Source organism: Hippoglossus stenolepis, chromosome 11 (assembly GCF_022539355.2).
Source record: "Hippoglossus stenolepis isolate QCI-W04-F060 chromosome 11, HSTE1.2, whole genome shotgun sequence".
Taxonomy (NCBI): domain Eukaryota; kingdom Metazoa; phylum Chordata; class Actinopteri; order Pleuronectiformes; family Pleuronectidae; genus Hippoglossus; species Hippoglossus stenolepis.
This window is the reverse complement of record NC_061493.1, coordinates 2,852,408-2,874,191: the sequence shown is the minus strand read 5'-3', so window position 1 is coordinate 2,874,191 and position 21,784 is coordinate 2,852,408. Positions and strand designations below refer to the sequence as shown.

Sequence of the window (21,784 nt, the reverse complement as noted above, 5' to 3'; positions counted from 1 at the left end):
CTCCTCAGTGAAACCATCAGATATGAACTTACTTCATTTATGACGGTGGTGTCTCCTCATGAACCTCTTCCCTGCAGCTTTACTGTAAAATTAGCTTTTTATTTTATAACGCTGCTGGGGCTCGTTTGTATCAGGATCTCTGCTTTGTCTCACCTGTCACAGCTGTAGTTTCTCTGTTTTTGTGCTCGACTCAGCCTCCGTATGAAATCATTGGGCTTAGTAGTAACAGGCATAAGTTATGTTATCAGAAAAAAAACGTTTTTTAAACTCAAAATGAACATGTGCTGTTTTGACAAAGTATTTACAGTAACTCAAATGACACAGTTTTCCATTATATTCATCCAGCTATCCATGATTCTAATGTAGGAACATTTCTGGATCAGATTAATTTAACGTTGATTAAAAATGTATCTCAGAAAAAAGTTTGAAATGATGATGTGCAGTTTGTAGAGAAAATTTAAAAAATAGCCATATGCTTCATATTCATCCTGTTTTTAATGCTAATGAAGAAAGTGAAAACTTGAGCCTGTAGAAAATAATGTTGAGATAAAATTGAATTATTGTTTGTATTATATTTATCCAGTTTAATGTTCCTTAAATGTTTCTGAGTAGGCTTTGTCAACTCAAACACTTCACCCACCCCTCCATCGGCATAGTGGTGAGGAGATAATGAGTGAACTTTCATTTTTGGGTGAACTATCCCTTTAACATATGTACAAATCCAAATAAATTAGTAATAATGTTGAAAAATGTTATATTTTGGGTCGATAAAAGAAAACTGTGTTATCCCAAATAACAGGTCATGATAATCAAGTTATAATTTATTTTCATGAAACATCCATCAATATATTGACAAAAAATGAAACGAAATCAAGTTGAGAGATTACTTCAATTGTCAAGTCTTCAGTAGATGTTCCACCCTGGTAGAAACTGAGTGCGTGTATTGTGCAGTTCAGAGTTGGGGATGTAATTCATACGCTAACACCTCAGTCAACCTGTTTGCCTTCAGTCTCTCAGCTCTTATCGGGTCTGTCCATGTCATCTGTGTCGAAGCTGAAGGGTTTATCGTAGCCCATCAGGTGATTGTAGTTGTGTGGGATGGGGAACAGGTCTGGGTTTACCAGCATCCCCGTGTTGTTGACGTAGAAGGTGGTGAACATCTTGCTGACGTCCGGGATCTTGACCTGGCTCTGGTGAAACGTGTACTTTTTTTCTGTGAGGAAGACACTGTAGGTGATGGCAGTGTAGGTGTCTTTGTCTGGGTTGTGATAGAGACGGACCACGTAGCCCTTGGTGATGAAGTGGAGGAAGACGGGGGTGAGGAAGGTGAAGAAGCCGATCATGCCACAGAAAGCGGCCTGCAGGGCGAAGCTCTTTACGCCGAGTCCGGTCTTCAGGAGGATTTGGGGCATGAGGAAGAGGCTGGCCCCGCTGGTGCTGTAGGAGAACATCTTCACCCCTGACAGAGAGAGAAGATTCAGAGAGTTGCTATAGATACACTTTATCCATCAGCACCAGGTGGATGTCACTCACTGTAGAGTTAAGTGTGACTGTAAATTAGGTTATAATGCATTAACTTTACATTTAAAACAGTCACTTAATTTATGTCCACTCTGTCTATTAAAAAACATGTACAAGTTTGTCAGGTTGTTGAGGAAACTTCTAAAACTTTAAGAAACGCAAAAAGTTACTTTAAGACAGAGTTAAGACCTAATTACAACAATAAGCAGATAAAGGAAAAGAGAGACGACAAAGTGTTTTCTTTTTCTTTCAAATGTAACTTACCTCTCACAGCGGTGCCCAGGGTGCCAGTGTAAATGAGGTTCCCATCCCCGGAGTGTGTCTGCACAGAGAGAGAGCGGCTGGATGGACACAGAGACCGCACCTGCCACAAAGAAACAGAGGACACACATGAAAAAAAGCCGTCTTTGGCACCGACTGGCGTGTGACGTGCTGTGATGAGCAACCGCAACCGCGCCATCAATTACTGGCACTGATGAACAACTCCAAATAAATGCAGAAATATTCTTGCATGTTTACACGAGTAAATAACAGTTTCCTCAGTAAGTAACTCCTGCAGGTCATTCTATTGTCCCACTATAACCTGCATAATGGTTAACTACAGGACGTGTATTCTTTGTGCAGAATGTCTGGTTATTTCACTGTCACATATCTGTAACGTGCACAGTCTGCAGTCACTGTTGAGGTGAGATAATCGAGCAGACATCCCGTCAGGCATGAGCAGTCGATTCCAGTCAGACTGATCTGATCGGCTAGTGCTAACTAAGCTAATCTAAGCAAGCGCTGTTTGCATTAGCCGTGTAAAGATGTCCGGTGATGCATTAGTTCAATGGGTGCACTGTGTGTCTGTGGAGAACCCCCCCCGTGTCCGTCCACAGTTAAATACCTGGTTGTTAAGGCTGAGGAACGACCTTCTGACAACATGTAGCTGTTTCCGGCTAACTCCTCCGATTAAAGAGCCGGGACACAGCGGCCCGTGCTGTCCGGCCGAGACCACAGTGTAACGGAGCGAGGCAGAGACGAGACCGGGTCGTAGCCTCCGCAGGACACTCACAGAAAACATTATTCTTCAGTTCACGACCCAAACTGATCCATTGACTTTCTAAATCCACACACGCCGGAAAACACTTCTTTGTCGATATTACACACCAGCAAGAGAGGTGTGTGTCGCCACCTGCTGGACAGGAGGATCACGAAAAGGACAGAAGTGCAGGGGACGCTGCCCGTGTCAAGTTTCACGTTTTATTCGTCATGTGCAGTGAACACAGGGTCAACAGGACAATGGACGGTGTTGGACAAGCAGAAACCACTCAGCCCAGCAGTGCAGAAAACAGACGTGCAGAGGGTTGTTAGTCATGAGTTGACTGTTTAGGAAGGTTAGGAACCTGATGGTGTGATGAGAGAGTAGCAGAGCGCATCAACAAAATAACAATATTTACAACATTGATGAGAAAAGACAGATAGTACAAATAATGTATCAATGTTTAAAGTCAGTCATGTCAGCATCCATCCATTATTCACTTAGTGCAGAGAGGGCCTGTCAGGATGGTCTTGCTGTGTTAGATGGGAGCAAAAAAGAAGTTAAAGTTGCATCCAATTACTGTAAATCAGGAAACATGGAGACAGTGAGTGTGATGTCAAATGTCAGATGCTGGTGTTTTTTTTACAGAAACCTTATTTTCCTGAGCCCTAAGTCTTCAGACTCGCTGTTCTTATACAGTTTCTCCTCTTATACACTGAGTCACATCTACACCGTCAGGCAGGTTTATGATGGAGATCTAGAGCCTATTACTCCTCCAACAAAGAACAGGAGTGTGTGTCTTGGCTCGGTGACAAAGTGTACAACTTCATTTGCAGCTGATTGGATGTTTATTGTCTTAGTTTGATCCACAGCTCTGGGATCAGACTGACAGCTGCTTGAGTAAACTTTCAGTGTAATATAATAACATGTAAAAGGCCTCCTCAAGTGAGGGTGTTTAGTGGTAATAGCAGAAACATCCTATGATCCTGGGGTCCACTACAGCGACAACAGGGTCCTAAAATTTAGAGAAAGATAAGCCTAAATCCAGAAAACTCTTTATCAAGAAAATGTACAGTGCAAAAAAAAAAAAGTAAATACACACAAAGGCAGATTCAAAATCAAATGAGATCAAAAAGCTCCATAGCTAACTCTGACAGATAAACAACTGACACCTCAACATCTGCTGCTGGTCGGCCATTTATCATCAATACAGTGGAGGACCTTCCAACTTATGGGATATTCAACATCTTGTCCTAATTGCTTAAAGAAATAATACTCAAATAAAGTGATTCAATGTTAATTGATCATAAGATGACATGACAAGAATGAATGAATTATGAATATCTAAAGCTGCTGGTTGGGACCACAGCACAAGTGGGGATACAATTTATACTATGTCTGTATCATTGCAGCTGACTTTAAACGTTATCACGTCAGTTATGGCAGTGGCTGTGACAGGTCCTTCTGTTAAATAAAAAGATCTTGGTTTTGGCTACATCAGTGCTGGAGCTGGGAGATAATGGGGCTGCAAAACCAAGTATTGACGACATACTGTGCTGCCACTTCAAGTTGTTCCATATCCACACAAGTGCAGCATCTCCACTCATCCAGCAGATGACAGCATGTTACTAAGATTTCTCTCAGAGTGGGTACTGACTCCGAAGTCTCATCAGGCTGCAAACCTTCAGAGGCATAACAATCTATAGAAGTAGTCACTGCACTGTATATACTGTATGCTGCACGAGTGTGGTCTGCTGTTATGCCACAAACAACATGTAGTCATTTCAACCACCACTTTTCTTTGACATTTCAAACAGTCCATTTATCACCAGAGCTATACACAGTAACAGTCACTTTAACTGGTGAAGGACATTGAGAACCAAGATCTATGTCGCCTCTGTGCTGAGACTATATGATAAATGATAAGATATAATTGTGTGTTTTATGGGTGGCATTTGTCTGTTCGTTTTTTTTTTATTGTCATCGGGTCTCTCAATCTCCTTTTACAGTGGCTTTATCAATGTATTATTCATTTGTGTGTCTCATATTAAAGACGTTGGGATAACTTCATAATTTTGTCAATCAATAAAATTCATCTGTGCTTAGCCATCAAAACGTAAACATTTGACTGTTCTAGTGCATATTGAATATGTAAGACTGCCTGCATCTGCCTGAGTGCATTTCTAGTTGATTGATTAAACAGTCTAATAAAAGTTTAATGGGTTGTAGCTCAACTTCAGATATATATAAAGTGAACAACAAATTTATATATTTATGTCTGATCATTTAACAGCAATGATCTGTATTGTCATTACTGTTAAATGATCATGGGGGGGCGGAATTAATTTTTCTCCAATAAAAGAAAATACCATAAAATAATAGAGTAACATCTCCTTCAGGGTGGTCCCTCCTCACTGCACCCCTATTAGTTCACAATATGAACAATGAACAATGAACAATGAAATTTCCATTCAGCTAGAGTACCGGGAGAAAACCCACACAGACATGCAAACTTCACACAGAAAGACCACAGCCAAATTGGGATTCAAACCAGGAACCTTCTTGCAAACTTAGATAGTCTAATTAAATTGATCAGAGTCATATAAGATTATGTGTCTTTATAGTCAATGGATCTCTGTTATCAACTTCAGAAGAACACACACACACGTTTCCATTGGAACTTTGGTGAGACCTTGAGAACCAGAAAATAAGCCACAATTCCTGAACCTGGTTCAACTGGTAAAACTGCAAACACTTGTCTGGTTGGTCTGCGTAACACCAATGACTCAAACGTTCTGTACTCAAACCCCAGCTTGTTTACAGTGCTCAGAGCATTGAAAGAGTCATTTGAACACTAGTAATGCAACGCTTCTGTGTCCGGTTTTGTATTCAGTTTTGATAAATGCTGCACGTGCTGTCAAACTGACGAAGCCTCTCTCTCACTATACACACCAATCATTCTTTTAGAGTGTGTACACTGCCTTACAGATATTTATAATCCTGTGTTTACATTTTGTTTAGGTCTAGACTTTTAAGACTCCCATAGCTCCAGGAGGCAGCTAAATGTTTGCTACACCTAAGTAGAGTTGGACCGGACGGCAACTGCAAAACCAACCAGTTAGTCCTCGGCCCTAGTTATTTACCCTGTAAAACAAAAATTTTTTTGCCTGTGTAATGTTGCTGCTCCATCTGTTTGTTGCAAAAAAACTAAAGAAACTGTGATGTACCTGTGGACCTATGGCCTTAGGAGGCAGTAATGAGCTAATTCAATTCAATTCAGCTCAATTGTATTTGTATAGTGGCAAATCAGCATCAGGAGGTAGAGAGGGTCGTCCACGAGAAGGTACTTAGTTCAATCGCCGGCTCCTCCATTCTGCATTCCTTGGTCAAGATACTGAACCCAGAGTTTCTGTGCCAGCAGTGTATGAATGGTGTGAGATAGAAAAGAAAGATATAAACTATAGAAGCTCTGTATGAATGCGAGTGAGAATATGCGAATTTGACTTGTACTGTAAAATGCTTTTAGTGGTTGATAAGACTGGAAAAACTATATAAATACAGACATTTAACATATAAATCATGTTTTCAAAAATATTTTATCGTTAAAATTTTAAGTTTATAATATAAAAGAAAATGTTTTAGGAATGAGGAGTAACAGGTTCATTATGCAACAGAAGGTTTCGATTTCTGTTGCCGGTAGACGTAGTGGGTTCTCTGGTGCAGTGGTATGCCCGTTTGGAAGAAGGTTCCCAGTTCAATGTCACTTATATTATATCATAAAAATGGGGAATAACTTTCTGATAAACATAAGCTTTAGATTGTCTCTCTATAATCAATGGTTGCATCTTGGAGAATGTGATTTTGGACCTTATTGTGTTGACCTCGACCTCTGATTAGCTCCTTAAGCTATTCACGTGTAGGTACAAGTAATACAAGTGTGCAATTCATTCACTGTACATATTCTCACACTGCACACATTTTCCTGTTTTTACACTGTATATATGAGTTTAATTCAAATCATATTTTCTAAATTTTCATATTCCTTACACTTAAGTATTGCATGGTACATATGACTTACTGATGCCTATTTTGACTTGCTGCTGTAATACTGCAAATTTCTCCATTGTGGAACTCATTAAGGATTATCTTATTTTATGCGATATTCCCACCAGGTTTGATGAAAGTACACACACACCCACACATCAGGCTGATGCTTATCTACACTTCACATCGTTTTTGGAGATATTGTGTGAACACCCACAATGCAGTTTAATATCAAGGGTAGCGTGGAAGTGGTCCAGAGTGTATTTGACCAGTAGGAACCTCTCAGCCAATGAAGCTGCAGAGGCTTTTCCAGTTCAGACAGATATTTCCCAATAACATGTTTGCTCCCACAATGTTTATACAGAGGTGATGTCAAAGGCATTTACATCAGCATGTCCAGCTGTCTGTCTTGCATGCTCACACACACACACACACACACACACACACACACACACACACACACACACACACACACACACACACACACACACACACACACACACACAGTGGCATGAGTCAAAGGTTATACTTCATGTGTACACCTGTTGATATGGGAAAGTGCATTATTAACCACTCCCATTCCACTGACACGTGACCTTGATGACGCAATAACATGTTTTGAATACACCGTTTATCAAGGTAACGCTCTTCCACGTGCACTACACGCCTGCTAGAATGACGCCTTTCCTTACCATTGTAGGACTCAACACACAGGCCACTGTGAGATAGTTGTGGAGCGCATCAAAGCCTCACCATGTATGTGCTTTAAGAAAAGTAAGTGAGCAAAGAAGCCACGTTCTGTGTCTCACAATACAAATAGACAGCAGGTGTCATGACAGTAGCTTAATATTATCAAACAGATACGATTAAAGAATTGTAATGGTTAATTCCACTGATCAATGTCTTACTGCTGTTTTGACTGTTTTCTGTGCACTTAGCAGATGCAACCTCAAAGTTCAGGCCCTTACTTGGTAATTTCACCTCCTGTTGACCTTTATCTGTGCAACTGGGTGCTAGGGTTGATTCCTCTTTCTGTAGAAGTGTTTATATGCTTGCGCAATTACAGGAAAATACTTTTTTCTTTAAAGACTATGACCATCTGTAACAGTTAGGGTTAATTCATGGGAAATTCATTTGGCTTCTTCGGTTTCAATGTCCTGGTGTTGTAGACTCACACTGTTATGTCATGGCGACACACTTGAACTGAATAGACCATTGTTACTGTTATCAGTCAAATGTCTGCTGTAGAAATTGAAACCATCATTTTTGCATTAAACAAAAAATGAGGAACAACATTAGTGTCTCCGCAGTGGAATGAATGCAGTACATAGACATGTCTGTGCAGCTGGCCTTGGCTTGAAAACTGAGTTTGTTAGAACAGATAGCACCTTTGTTGCTTTCATAATTCAGTTTTGTGCCTTACTCTGCATGGTTCCTATTACTGTGGACTCAGCTGCACTGCAGAGGTTACTGCAGGGTAATGGGGTTATTTAGGGGTAAAGAGGCTGAACTGAGTTCACCTCTAATGGCCTAATACTTAATATTAATTTATGAATTCATTAATATTCTTATATTATATTTCATATCAATTATAAAAACAATCATAAGTTGGTAAATACTTAAAAACAACGAATGCTGAGAAGACACATTTAATCCTCTATGCTGAGGCACAATTACCTCTTTAGTAGACACATGACGTTTTAGGGATCATTTATCATTTAACCTCAAACAAAGGACTTTTGGAGGCAGCATTAAACAAACTGTGAATACGCACTAATTGACATTGATCAGCTACTACAAAAAAAATGTGTATATCCATGGCCTGATTTGAGAGAGTCCATTCTGAACCATCAGTTATGTGACTTCAAACTTATTTTCTAGATTTGAATCAAACTTGCCACAACACTAAAACCACCTATCTATTAATAATGTTATGGCTGGTATTTGTGTGGTATCCCCTCGACAGCTGTATGCTTATCAGCAAATATATGTGCATATAGCTATTTTTTTTACACATACAGAAGTTCAGTCAGACAACTTATTGCAGCAGTAGAACAGGTTTAGTGTTTGGCGTCTGGGTTCCAACTTCTATCGTCTATCACATGTGTCCACTACACTGGCATAGTTTGTAACACACCCACTCACCTGCACACATACACACACATGCATGTGCACAACTGGTCTCCTGATCAGAAAGGACAAATAAATTTGTCAAATAAAAAAAAAGTCCCTGTCCCAATTCACCCCTTAGCCCTACCACCTTGCCCTACCCCTTTGTTTTGCCCGCGGCCAGGGTTAGTGTTGTCCAATCTATTCGATCTAGGGGTAGTGGCCATCTAGTCTTTCAAACACCCCTTCAACCGTTGTGTATTCAGGACCACACTAAAAACCAAGGGTTAGACGAAAATTCCTGAATGCTTCACTAACAGAGGAAGCACATCATCATGGCGACCGCTGCAGGTAAAATGCTCATAAATGTTAGTATGAAAACTTGCAAAACAACTGTGAAAATGTTTTAATCCAGCAGAATATTTTATTCTAATCGAAGCAAATTAGTGAGGGTAATGAGTAAATCTTACTTTCCTATATATAAAGTTTGAAAAATTGTCAAGCCGCAGGTTTTGCAAAATGTCCTTGCTCGTGTTATAACGTTTTCAGTGCGTGGCAGAAGTTTCTAGGGACAGGACTGAACACGTTCACTGTGTATTGATCCATAGATCAATCTGTCCCGTCTGTCCTGCAGTTGTCAGTTGTGTCAATATTATAACGTTGGTTGATAACGGTTGTTAGTTGATATTGTTTGACACTGCAATAGAGTTGGTTGGCTGCTGCTGACGTAGTGAGTGGTGTACCAACTCCTAGAGGAAGATTTTCAAGCCCTCACCCTTGTGGCTTTTGGAGGGGGACACTCTGAGCGAAGGGCACTTCATATCTAGGGGTAGGGCTAAGTGAGAGGAATTGGGACAGGGCAAAAGGCTAGTTGCACCTCTACAGCAAGCCCAATGGCTCTGTGAGTCTTGCTTTTGGCCTTCACCAGATGTGTTTTTATTAATAACCTGTGTGTGGGACGTTGTAAATTGTTGCACCATTTTATAAGCAGCACTCACAAGGTGGCATTCTCAACATCTGCTGCCTTCAGGAACTAATTAAATGCCACTTTCTTGCAGAAAGGAAAGTTTTCTTACAGTAGACTAGGGTACAATCTCTGTGTGAAAGCAAAAGTTGGTCCTGGCTTATGTTTAGACCAACACCTGGGCTACACTTGGTGTGTGAGTGAGAGTGGCGGAGCGTCTTGCCTTTCATTTAGGCGCCCATGTGGTCAGGTTTAGAGCAGCCACATGGGCACGTCTCCTGCGTGTTCAGGAAAAGTTGATAGAATAGATCCCTTTACAACATGACACGTGTTTGAAAGCCTTTCTACAAGAACTTCTCCCATGTGACGTATTGAAGTGCTCCAGGCTAAAACCCAGGTGTAAATATTGACATATGGCTATCTATCCTGTGTGCAACATTGTGTGTCTGTAGCATTGTTTAAACAACCTGTGTTTATATTACACCTTAAAATATCTTTAATGTGTCCCATCACATTACTGATTCTGAAATTAGTCTCTTTCCATACTTTCGTTTAATCAACTGCACTTTCTCTATTTGCTCATATATGTCTCCTTTCTTTTCATCCCTTTTGCCACTCTCTAGAATTTATAAAGAGCATCTGATTCAAAACATGGCAACTCATCAATCCATATTCGAATTTTCACAGTGTTAATTGCAGCAATTGTGGATCAACCTAATGCTGGGAGTGCAGGATATGAGTGATGGAGTTGCATCCAAGCTAACTTAAACTATAAACAGGCAAATAAAGTTAAAGGGGACATAGCATGCAAATTCCACTTTGTTAGTGCTTCTACAGGTTAATGTGGGTATCTGGCATGTCTACCAACCCAAAAACTCTGGGGAAAAAACACTCGCGCGTTTTGTTATAGTTCCTCTAAGTCAGAAACGTCATGCTTGAGCGACTCGATTGCGCTTCCTGGGTTTTGTGTCGTAACAAGGAACTGGAAGTCTCCTACATGGTCTTGGCCCACCCCCGTCCCCCACACTCGCTACGCCGGGTTTACACCGGAGGCAGCGAGGCTGCAGGGGCAGCGCAGCCCGCAAGCACGCAGCAGCCGGGCTGTTCACACGGGACGAGCATTTCTCCGCTGGTCAGCCCGCGATTCACTCACATGTGGCATTTGTCTGGATCGTTGGGACTGGGAGGCTGCAGCAGCTGCTCGGGAGCGACCGCCGCTCTCCCGGCGTGAGCTGGAATTTGTGTCAGCGCCACACAGCCAGCAGTGTGGAAGACTTCCGCAGTGTTCAGCGCACTGTAACTTCGAACCCCGACATTCAACGGGTACAACAACAAGCGGAGAAAGCAGAATCGCGGGCTGACCTTATATATACAGTCTATGGGGCTGACCAGCGGAGAAATGCTCGTCCCGTGTGAACAGCCAGGCGGCTGCGCGCTTGAGAACGGCGCTGCGCTGCTCGCAGGCGTCTTCCACACTGCCAGCTGTGTGGAAGACTTCCGCAGTGTTCAGCTCTACTGTATGCTGGGTTACAGTAGTTACGCCGGGTTACAGTAGTTACGCCGGTACACTGGAGCGCGCCGCGAGGCAGCGCAGCGCCGTTCTCCACCACGCAGCCGCCTGGCTGTTCACACGGGACGAGCATTTCTCCGCTGGTCAGCCCCATAGACTGTATATATAAGGTCAGCCCGCGATTCTGCTTTCTCCGCTTGTTGTTGTACCCGTTGAATGTCGGGGTTCGGGGTAAATGATAGTCTTCATAGCCCCCCCCTCTCTTTCTCTCTCTGTCTGTCTGCTTGTGTGCTTGTAGTGGATGGGCAGAGGGGGACATTTAATTATGTGATTGGGAAAATTAACTCCAGGACAACAGAAGGGAATACAAAGTATGGGATGCATATTTGATAATTTATATCATATAAAATATGTAATTTATATCGTTTAAAATCATGGGGGAGAGGGGGGGGGGAGCTGGCTCATTAGCATTTAAAGGAACAGGCACTCAAAACAGGTCACTCGGTGGAGGGCTGTTTTATACAGGGTAAAAAGGGTGCTGTTTTATATGATCCTTGTGGTATTTTGACCAAAGTATGTTACAGACATTTCATTAAGACCCCAAGGAACCATATCAACTTGTGGTAAAATGGGCATGCTATGTCCCCTTTAAAGTAAACACATGAGCGTAACTTCAGAATTGTAGGAATGGGGAAATGGTGTTTAATATGGCTTAAAACTGCACTACAGTCCCTGAATATGACCCCTGGGGGAGCTTCTAATGACAGAATCCTTATGCAGTTAATGGACTGGAGGTAATGTAGAGTTTCCATTTTTAGAAATGCAAGGGGGTTTTCTTTAAAGAACTTCCATAAAACACAACCTGAAAATAATCAATAACCACAGTTAGTTGTTGTCTTTGAACAAACTTCTAGAGAATACAGGTCTCGCCTATTTACTCAACAGTTCACACCACATTACACAGTGAAAATGATCTTTCACCACAGTGTTTGTTTGTTGAATATGTCAGAAACATAAATGTTTGCAACAGTTCCTGTACACATTTCAAAGTAAAGCACACCAGTGTTCCTGTTGACTGAATCCATTCTTTTTTTTTAAACAAGGTTTTTATTGTTATCTGAAAACTGCAACATGCACGGCTTCATACCATAAGCTAGTGTCCTGGCATCAGTTGAGTACATAAGCCAACTTGTACAAATACAGTTGTCATACCAGATACCTCACGAAGCAGCCCATCAGACATGCTGCCAATGTGAACACAGACACACACAACTGTGACACAGAGCAGAACGGCAGTGCAGCCGTTCCGCATTGAGGCCGCAGCCAGTGTGGTTTGGGCACATCACCACAAATCCTTGTCGGTGTCTTCTACGGGTATGGCTCCCTTTTTTCACCGGAGACGCATTCTCTCTTTTAAAAATAACTTTTGCATCTATCGAGTGTTAGAAGCGTCATCAAACCCCCCCCCACTTGTTTGCGGTGAATCCAGCGAACAGCGAGCCCCTATACCCTCAACTGTCTAACACGGACATTTGCATTCACACAAACTGCATGTCTGAGAGCAGCTTAATGTTTTTTGAGTTTTTGCTTGCTGTTGAAAATCAAGGCTGCAGTGAGAGTGCAGGGACATCTGTGGATCAGGAGCGTTCTGTTTCACCTGTAAGCACACAATCAGCTCAGTGAACTGCAGCATTGCAAAATCCATTGAAGGGTGAACATTGCACTGAACAGTGTGTGACAAGAGCATGCAACACGGGTTTCTCTCTATGTTATTATTGGTGTGTAAGCAGTGGCTTCCAGAGTGCAGACTGTGCTTGACTGTGCATATGTGGACTTGTAACCCATTTGCCCCAACAGACTTTTTCAGGTCCCCAGGTGTTTGATACAGATTCTTGTGTAGCTGTAGAGTGGTTTACGATTTTTCCACTCCTTCCACTCCTTGGTTGAGTCCTTTCTACCCTTTCTGGGTTGTAGTCTTCCCAAGTGGCACTAGTATCTCAGAACATAAAATATTTGTTATCCCTCTTTAGCTTTGTAAAAGTTTGCCAGTTTTATTTTGAGGTCTACTAATTGCCTTTTCCCCATTGTGTTAGTTCCTCTCAGCAAACTGGTGTAGACTGCTTCTGGAGAACCACTCTCAAACATAAACTTAAAGTGTAATTTAACATATATGGTGTCACTCATGAATTAAGAATAGATTTTACGTAAGCCCCCCCCATCACTCACTCGCTCACTTTGGGAACTGTTGGGTTTCTCTATGATATTGTAAGGTGACCTTACTATGTGCCTTGAGGTAATTTATGTTGTGATTTGGTGCAACATACGTGAAACTGAATTGAATCGAATTGACTTTAATTGAATTTAACTCAATATGCGAATACATTCTCTGTAAATAGAAGTCCTTGTCCTAATAGTCAGTTCCTGGAAGTCCTTGAAAGAGAAAACGTTTCTGTTTTACTTGCACTGGGTTGAATGGGTTGAAACATTGTCACATGGCAGCCGTGCAAATGTATTGATCTATCATCTATTTGTTCAACATAAACATGTCAAAACACACACACATGCACCAGCACATGTCGGTTAAACATGATCTCAGTAAAACACCTTCAGATTGTTATTGTCGTAGAACAGCTGACCATGGTTATAGTGGGGATCGGATCTCGCTTCCAGGTCCATCACAGCTACTCGATGGTAAACTGAATCAGTAGTTTTCATTTGAAAAACAGTAGTATTAATAAGCAAATAACCGTCTATGTCATTGAAGTTACATTATACCTTGTTTTAGCTGTTTGACTGGAAATTTGATGTTTTTCAAAGTGTGAAAGCTAAAGGCTTGGGTGACCACTCACAAATAGCTTGGTCAGAGTCAGCTGTGCATCATAAATGTCACACGGACGTGTTTTTCTGATGCACATGAATTAACTGTATCTAAATTCACAGTTTTGTGCTCCATGTCCTGGTACAGTGAACCAACAGAAATACACTATGCAAACGTATTTTGCACTTTTGAACAAACTAACATTATTTAGCTGCCATAGTGATAGTGAGAGAGTGGAGAAGATAAAACACTGGCAAACAATCAGACATGTTTTCAGTGTCTGTGAGTGTTACAGCAAGAGAGAGCAAAGTTCAAGGCTGATGGAAGCTCTTATCATCAACTTAAAGGTGAAGGTCAAGTATGATGACAGTCATGAACTCATAGAATAAAAAAGAACCAAACAATTGGTGATAGAACAGCATGGATGTATCATAGTGATTTGTATGTATTAAATACATTTTGACTGGGATGGTCAATGCTAGAATTGACACACTTTTATATGGAAGGGAGATTACATTCATTAGTAAAAAGGTACCCATGGCAATATGGAGAGGACATTTAGATTTTCCTCTTATTGTAAAACAGGTAAATGAATACATCATAACACCATTTTCCTTCAGTGTTTTATTTTTATACTTTCAAGCATTCTGTGGCTCTCTTTGTGAAGTTCTCATGATTGTGGATTGATTTACAGTCTTTACTATATTACCATTAAAACAGTAATGTGGCTTGGTGATATCTGTTGAATCAAACGGCTGCCTGCCAGGTAGAAAAGCTACCTGTTGGCAGTAATGTAACAAAAGCAGATCTCCCTTTTATCAAACCACCACTGAAGTATGCACAACTCAACATGCCAGTAGCACATTCTACTACCTCAATACATCTGTACAGAAAGACAAAACATAAAAAAAAAAAAACACAATCAAATGATTCATATCACAGATACTGGGCCCCATTTACAAGCCCGTCTACCCATGTAACACAAACTATTACACATACAGGGCCACTTGCATATGTACAGGGACACATCCTTACCTAGATGATGCATTTCAGTCATTGGTGTGCAAGAGAGAAACAAAGCTCAATTGAAAGATAAAAAATGAATTCATGTTCTTCAGCAGCAAATTAAAACAACAGAAATGTATAATTCAATCTATTTACATATGCAGCAAAGCATCTTCATTAACACTGATAAATATATACTATGTACAATATGCACTTCAGCACTCTGACAAAAGACAGAGCCTAGTGTTTCGATTTCAGCTTGTACCTGAAGTCCACATCATAGGTAGGCTGAAGGATTCCCAGTCCAGCACGGGACTGGTCCAGAAGTGGGACTTTGACAGCGGGGTCCAACAGTTCCACATCAAAGTAGGCCAGCACGAGACTGAGGAACTGCTTGATCTCATACACAGCAAAAAACCTGCCTGGGCATTTGGTGACCCCGGAGCCGAAGGGCATGCAGTAGTAACGCAGCCGCCGTCCGTTGCGGAAAAATGAGGTTTTCTCCTGACCATTCCCATCCAGGAAACGATCAAACTTGTATTCCTGTAGTGTGAAGAGGAGAGAGTGAGATGAGTTTTCAGTGGGGCATAACAAATTATAGTGAGTTCTTGAAAAAGGCAGTTTTCAGTCTTACATAGGGATCCTCGTAGATTTCTGGATCGTAGTGCAGCATGGGCGGATATAAAGCAAGGACATCATCCTTCCTTATACGGTAAGCTTCTTGGTTGTCAAGGTGAAGCAGAAAGTCTTCCTTGGCCATACGCACATTCATAGAAGCACTAGAAAGACGCATGGCTTCATTGATAATGCTGTCTATAGACAGAAGGGAATACAAATAATTTAGGTTAATAACCTTACTTAACTGCCTTTAAAAGTACAAAACATGCCCATCTATTCTGTATGAAGACCCCCGCAGTGTGTCACGTATGCCATGTTAACAACACGAGATTTCAATTTAGCAATGGTGGTCGTGATACAAGTTACTTCTATATTCTAGTGATCCATTGGAAATCTTACCCAGAACAGGCATGTTGTCCAGCTGCTCCCTGGTAAGGCTCAGAGAGGGGTTACTTGGGTCAACTGTGAGACTGTAATCGTCCACAATTTTCTGCACCTCCTCACGAGCTGCTCTCAGAGCATCAGGGCTCCTGGACACAGGTACAGAAGCCTGTTAGGCACATCCACTGTCACTGTTGTTAGGGATGCACTATTGTAATACATACACACCCCATAGCTTATTAGAGAGTTTATTTTTTATTTTTGTATATACAACTCATCAAAAGACAACAGTTACTGTAGGTAAACTGTTGGGCAAAAGGGCAATTTCAACTATTTAAATCAAATCTACAAAAGATTAAGGTGTGCCTTTAAAGTAAAGGGGTCCGAATACTTTCTGAGACTGCTGTTCATCAGATCAACGGTGCAGGAACTGTTGCCTTTATCATACAGACGATAGCCCCACAGTTTTATGGGAGAGAAAGTATTTGTTGCATAATGTTTTGCAGTTAATCACCGTCTTAACATACAGATATCCTCATGGTTCTATTTCCAATCCAATGTGCTGGACTACACAGAGAGTACCATGAAAAGCACATCAGTGACCTCAATGTTAATTGGCTATATAAATCATGCATTTTAGCCTGGCGATGCTGATAGGTCTGGTGCCCTACACACTTAGATTCTGACACTATTCTAACACTAATTATCTCTAGAGAGGAGATTGCCTCACACTCACAATGACAAATATATATCTATGAAAAAGACAAATGAGGTTTATCACGTATACTCCTTTCCTCAGCTCTTGGTCCAAGTGACAGTGAGGGCGGTGAGTCATTCTGTGTGGCGTGGCAGCACTGTTAGCTCGGTATCAAATTGAACATCTAAATTAGGCAATCAGCTCCTTACACGTAGCTACGTGTCAAAGCAAGCTGCTTTATCTTCTGTTAGATACCTGGTATCGAAATAATTTGGTTGGGTAGCCACTGCATCCACAGGCTGTAACAGCACAGTGTTTTCATAGTAACAGTTAATAACACCTGAACTGACAACTGACTTAACTGACAGGATTAATTCTAACGTAGAAATTATTTTTATTTTTATAGACAGAGCAGAATACCCCCACATTGATGAGTTGAGTCATTCGTTCTGGCTGCCGTCTGTTTTATTAACGATATGAAAAAGAAAATTTGTTCAGCATACCTGATCATATAAAAGAGACACCAGAAGGTAGCAGGCAGGGTGTTAGCCTGTGAGGCCCAGAGCAGAGCGACGTGAGTCCGTGCCTTGCTCAAGTCATTAAAGGTCGATAAGGCATCATTTAGGATTATCCTCATGGAGATCAGATCAGACACGTTCTCCCTCTTGGAAAGGTTTTCAGGATTCATGGTCTTTGCCAGGTTCTACAAATTTGAAAGGATGTGTACAAAAATAAATGTAAATATATGGGTTTCTTTTATGCAAGGTTTATACTGCTAAAATAATTAGAATAGTTAGAAATGGCAGCAAAGAAACATGAGATGTGATTTTAGAGCAAAATGGTTTATGTTTTCATTTTCTCCTTTGATAGTCTTAGGGGAAAGCCCACTCACCTCTCTGGCACTGTAGGCACTCTTGAAGACATGGATGGGCAGACCAGCCACCAAGGCAGGAAAGATCTTGTCAAATTCTTTGAAATTCTCCAGAGCGTTGAGCACCAAGGCTTTCTGGGCTGCCTGCCTAGCTTGACACTTATCTTCACCAAGCTCTTTACCAAACAGTGTCAAATAGCCAGCCTCAAACATCACCTGGGGATCAGCAGGCCAAAAAGGAAATGTGTTAGGATTGTTGGAACATGATACAGGCCATGGCTAATATGGAAATGTAAACTGAATATACAGGGGGTATTGTTAAAGAACTTTACATGACGCTTTGGAAGATAAAATTATAAAATGAATGTTGTCATCAATCTTATTCAGACTGTCCACTATGAATCGCAGACTCGCGGACCTGAGGCAAACAACCTATTCCAGTATCTTTAATTTTCTAATTTTCTACAATTTTTCTATAGCCCAGTTACTGACCTTGTAACAGAAAGCAAAGATGCCGTCCACCTCCCAGTCCTCCTTCCTGGGACTCAGTGTGTCTGACTTCAGCATGACATCCTGCAGGTGACCCATCATAGTCTGTATCAGGGAGGGTAGAGCCTCACCCTGTAGGGTCTTCAGAAAGGTTTGGTGGAGGTTCTCTGTGGTGTGGCCATGGCGAGGGTCGAAGCTGTCATGGCCAAAGGCCTGGTGAGGGAAGGAAGAAGAGGTATAGGATGAATAAATAATATTCTGACATAAGTAGAATAATGATAAAAGGAGACATCAAATAAATTTACCTTGACAGATGTATCAAAGTGGAACTTCCTCCAATCCAAGTGCCTCCCCTGTCTGATGACTGAGTGGTACGAGAAGGGGTCACACAGAAAATGGATGTACTGGCCTGCAATCTTGCAGGTGAAAATGTGGCCGTACTTCTTCTGGCGGCTGCGGAGGAATTGGAGAGGGTTGGCCCCGAACTGCAAAGCACAGCCCAGGTAAGGGATGAAGCCATTTTCAACTATAGGCTCCCCAGGTTGCCTATTTTGAGAAAGAGATTTCAGAGAATATTCAGTACACAACCAACACTAACCACCACTGATAAAACGTAAAATCCTTGTCTGTATTGTGGCTCAGTAGTTTATGGGGGATACAGAGGATTGTATTCATTGAAACTAATAATCACTGAGAGGAGTAAACGCTCATTTTGCTTCTCATTATGGCTGATAATAGGATTCAACTGTGTGAAAACCATGTACCCTCGAAATGTCATTTCTTTAAATGAAATCAGAAACAAAGTCTTGTTTTATGCTTTGTGAGTGCAAAACGAACAATAACATTTTGGATCATTCTAAGACAAAAGACAAAGGCATAACATCAATCATCAAATATAGCTATACATGGTTTGAACTGAACTACAGCCCCACAGACCAAATTATTTACAATGACTAAATTGTATTAATTAGGATTGGGTAAACCTGGTGGGATTCTATTTGTAATCTAAGGTAGTGACAATAGAGAGAGAGAGAGAGAGAGAGAGAGAGAGAGAGAGAGAGAGAGAGAGATATTGAAAGTAAATTAGAGAAAAATGGGTGATGCAATCCAACAAAGGTCTCCACCAGATGCAAACACCACCAGGGCACCCTGTGACCTAGAGTTTTAGGGTGCTGCCTATGCAATTGCAACATCACTGGTCAATTCCAGACAATACCTTCTTGCCTTAACTTGCCCCCCCCCCCTCCTTGTCTCTTCTCTTTTGTGTTACCACTCTACCTTTGATTCAAAAGGATAAAATACCTCCCAAAACAGTTAAAAAATGAATACTGCTACCACTTCATGCTGCTAGATACACCTTTTTTCCACTGACGATAGCTGATTATGCTTGTATTTGTTCAAATTAACATCATGGTCCTCCCAACGACTACACTTCAACAAAAACATTTCCAAAACATAACAAAGCAGTGTTGTTGTAGGTTCATACCAGCCTTCATGGCATTATGACACTCCTGCAAATAAGCTAAACATTTATATCATAAACTTAATTTGAAACCTTTCTCTGTTCAGTCTAACCACAAAGTCTTATAATTACTACAGGGAAAAACACTAGATCTGCGTCCTCTTCAATGTGAATACACATGACCAGTCATTACACAACCCTGACAACAGCAGCCAAACACTGACAGCACACTGGTGACAATGTGAAGCCTGCCAAACAAATTCCATCATCCCTACAAAAGCCTTTGTGTTAGTCCTGCTCATTTCATGCATACCCACAGTTTGTCACTCACACGATGGATAGCCAACATGAATCATGCACATGTGTTGTTGTTTGGCAGGACCTGTCACTTTTGATATGGGTGCAGTCCACTCAAAGTTAGTCTAGTTCAACAGAGTTCTACAATGTAGCATTGCAATTCTAGATGCATTGGCTGAATAAATACAGTACAGAATAACCAACAGGAATGCCTAATACATTGCACTATGTCCAGTCTTACCTGTGTCGTATCCCCACAGCGAGCCATAACAGGCAGCACAATGCCACAACTATTGCCCAGATCAGAGCAATGCTTAATATCATGATGATGATGATAACGATGATGATGAAGTTAGGAAGATCCAATACAGCAGGAGGCTCAGTAACAGCGACTAATGCTCACACAGATGGCAATGAGAGGAACGGTGCAATTCTAATTATGGAAGCAACCTGTGTGCATGTCTCAGTGAGCAGTGTCAGCTCAACTAAGTGTGATGACAGGCAGCATGTGGGAGGTTTTTATACCTGCTCTGTCTCAGGGTGGGACCTTGTTTTTTGTCTTCATCTTGTTGTGCAACAGAATGAGCACTAATACCCTATCTGCAGTGATGTTCTTACAGATAACCCTGTGTGTATTTCTGGATTGGGAAGGGTTTATAATTCTTTTCGGAATTTGTTGGTTTAAAAGAATCTTTGCATGTTCTGGCAGTGATTATTGTTCAAAACCTGAAGATTTGATGACTTTTTTAAAACAATCCTCAATATAAAAAATCTGATAATTTCACATCAGAAATCAGTTTGAAGTAGCCTGAGCTACATAGTTATCTGTAAATGCAACCGAAAGATTTATCTTGATTTCAGATTTTAAGATACGGCGAGTGTAGCATATACTCCCTTTATCATCTAGTCTGTTATGTCACAGGGATTTCTCTAGGAAATTGGGTTCCATGTTGTTCTCTCTCTCTCTCTTTGTGTGTGTGTGTGTGTGTGTGTGTGTGTGTGTGTGTGTGTGTGTGTGTGTGTGTGTGTGTGTGTGTGTGTGAAAGAGAGAGATGGCCTTGACTGGAGTCCATGGACAGTGTTACCTGAGGGGGGAATTCAGGTTGGTAAACCGATTCAAGGTCTCTGCTGTACTCCCGTTGTGTGGTGGTAGCTGAACTAAATATTACCTTCGTGCCATATGTGACGTAAGTATGACCTGTTGAGACTTGCCATAACCAACAAGTGTGCAGACGAGGTAAAAATCTAGTTCACCAAGAAAGATACAATTGAAAGGATTAATTAATAAGGAAACAGCCAAACAGATTTTAGCGCATATAACCCATTTTCTCAACTTGCTATAATAATGGTAGATTGGCCAAGATAACTGATTTGTGTTCAAAGCCATTTTCTCTGCAGGTGTTTGATCTGACTGCAGTGCCAGATTAAAAGTTTGGGGAAATCAGAGGCAGTGTGTTCAAATGCAATGCAACCAATATGTAAGAGAAATATTTTGATAAAGCAAATTGGTAGCCTGATGACATATCAAGACCCAGGCTGCATGGGAAAATGGCAAAAAGCTGAAATGCTGGCAAAGCACCAACCAATCACATTAACTTCATCTGGCTGTTTCTCTTGATTGACAGATAAAGACATCAAGTCTACATTAAACTCTTCTGCATAAGACATCAGCTGCTGCCTGAGTTCTCCTTTCACCAGCTTCCAGGAAACTTCCATAACAGCACCATACCTCTGTGATGAAAGAAGCTGCACTACATTACTACCAATGTTTTTGCATTAGACATAAAAAAGCTGTTCTCATGGTCTGTCTTTTTGTGTATAAACTATTGGCTCGGGCAGAGTTTAAGCACCTGAACGTTTTGAAAGGGTTAGGGTTGGTATCGCTTTAACACCGGTATTGGAAAACCCCCAAACAATACCCATCCCTACTCCTGTCATGCTTTGCGTCTTCTGTCCAGATGATGGGGAAAAGCGAAT

At 41.3% G+C, this 21,784-nt stretch overlaps 2 protein-coding genes across 2 annotated transcripts; both read right to left on the bottom strand.

The window, feature by feature from the left end:
- Nucleotides 1-808: 808 nt before the first annotated feature.
- tmem70 (transmembrane protein 70) lies at nt 809-2,710 on the bottom strand. The gene is made up of 3 exons (XM_035171654.2): nt 2,408-2,710; nt 1,786-1,885; nt 809-1,459 (listed from the first exon to the last, which is right to left on the bottom strand). The coding sequence occupies exons 1-3, from the start codon at nt 2,582-2,584 to the stop codon at nt 1,014-1,016; spliced, it is 723 nt and encodes a 240-aa protein (XP_035027545.1). The 5' UTR covers nt 2,585-2,710; the 3' UTR covers nt 809-1,013.
- Nucleotides 2,711-14,596: 11,886 nt separating this feature from the next.
- Nucleotides 14,597-20,309, bottom strand: LOC118117218 (cytochrome P450 7A1). Its single transcript, XM_035169279.2, has 8 exons — nt 20,049-20,309; nt 18,354-18,594; nt 18,052-18,261; nt 17,581-17,775; nt 17,192-17,391; nt 16,010-16,140; nt 15,627-15,805; nt 14,597-15,535 (listed from the first exon to the last, which is right to left on the bottom strand). The coding sequence occupies exons 1-8, from the start codon at nt 20,129-20,131 to the stop codon at nt 15,233-15,235; spliced, it is 1,542 nt and encodes a 513-aa protein (XP_035025170.1). The 5' UTR covers nt 20,132-20,309; the 3' UTR covers nt 14,597-15,232.
- Nucleotides 20,310-21,784: the final 1,475 nt, after the last annotated feature.

Excerpts from the sequence above, each read along its gene's own strand:
- tmem70 (XM_035171654.2), bottom strand. The coding sequence starts at position 2,584 with ATGTTTTCTGTGAGTGTCCTGCGGAGGCTACGACCCGGTCTCGTCTCT. Across the intron at positions 1,886-2,407 it reads TCCTCAGCCTTAACAACCAG|GTGCGGTCTCTGTGTCCATC; the intron begins GTATTTAACTGT and ends TCTTTGTGGCAG. Across the intron at positions 1,460-1,785 it reads CCTGGGCACCGCTGTGAGAG|GGGTGAAGATGTTCTCCTAC; the intron begins GTAAGTTACATT and ends TCTCTCTGTCAG.
- LOC118117218 (XM_035169279.2), bottom strand. The coding sequence starts at position 20,131 with ATGATATTAAGCATTGCTCTGATCTGGGCAATAGTTGTGGCATTGTGC. Across the intron at positions 18,595-20,048 it reads GCTGTGGGGATACGACACAG|GCAACCTGGGGAGCCTATAG; the intron begins GTAAGACTGGAC and ends TTCTCAAAATAG. Across the intron at positions 18,262-18,353 it reads ACTTTGATACATCTGTCAAG|GCCTTTGGCCATGACAGCTT; the intron begins GTAAATTTATTT and ends TTCCCTCACCAG.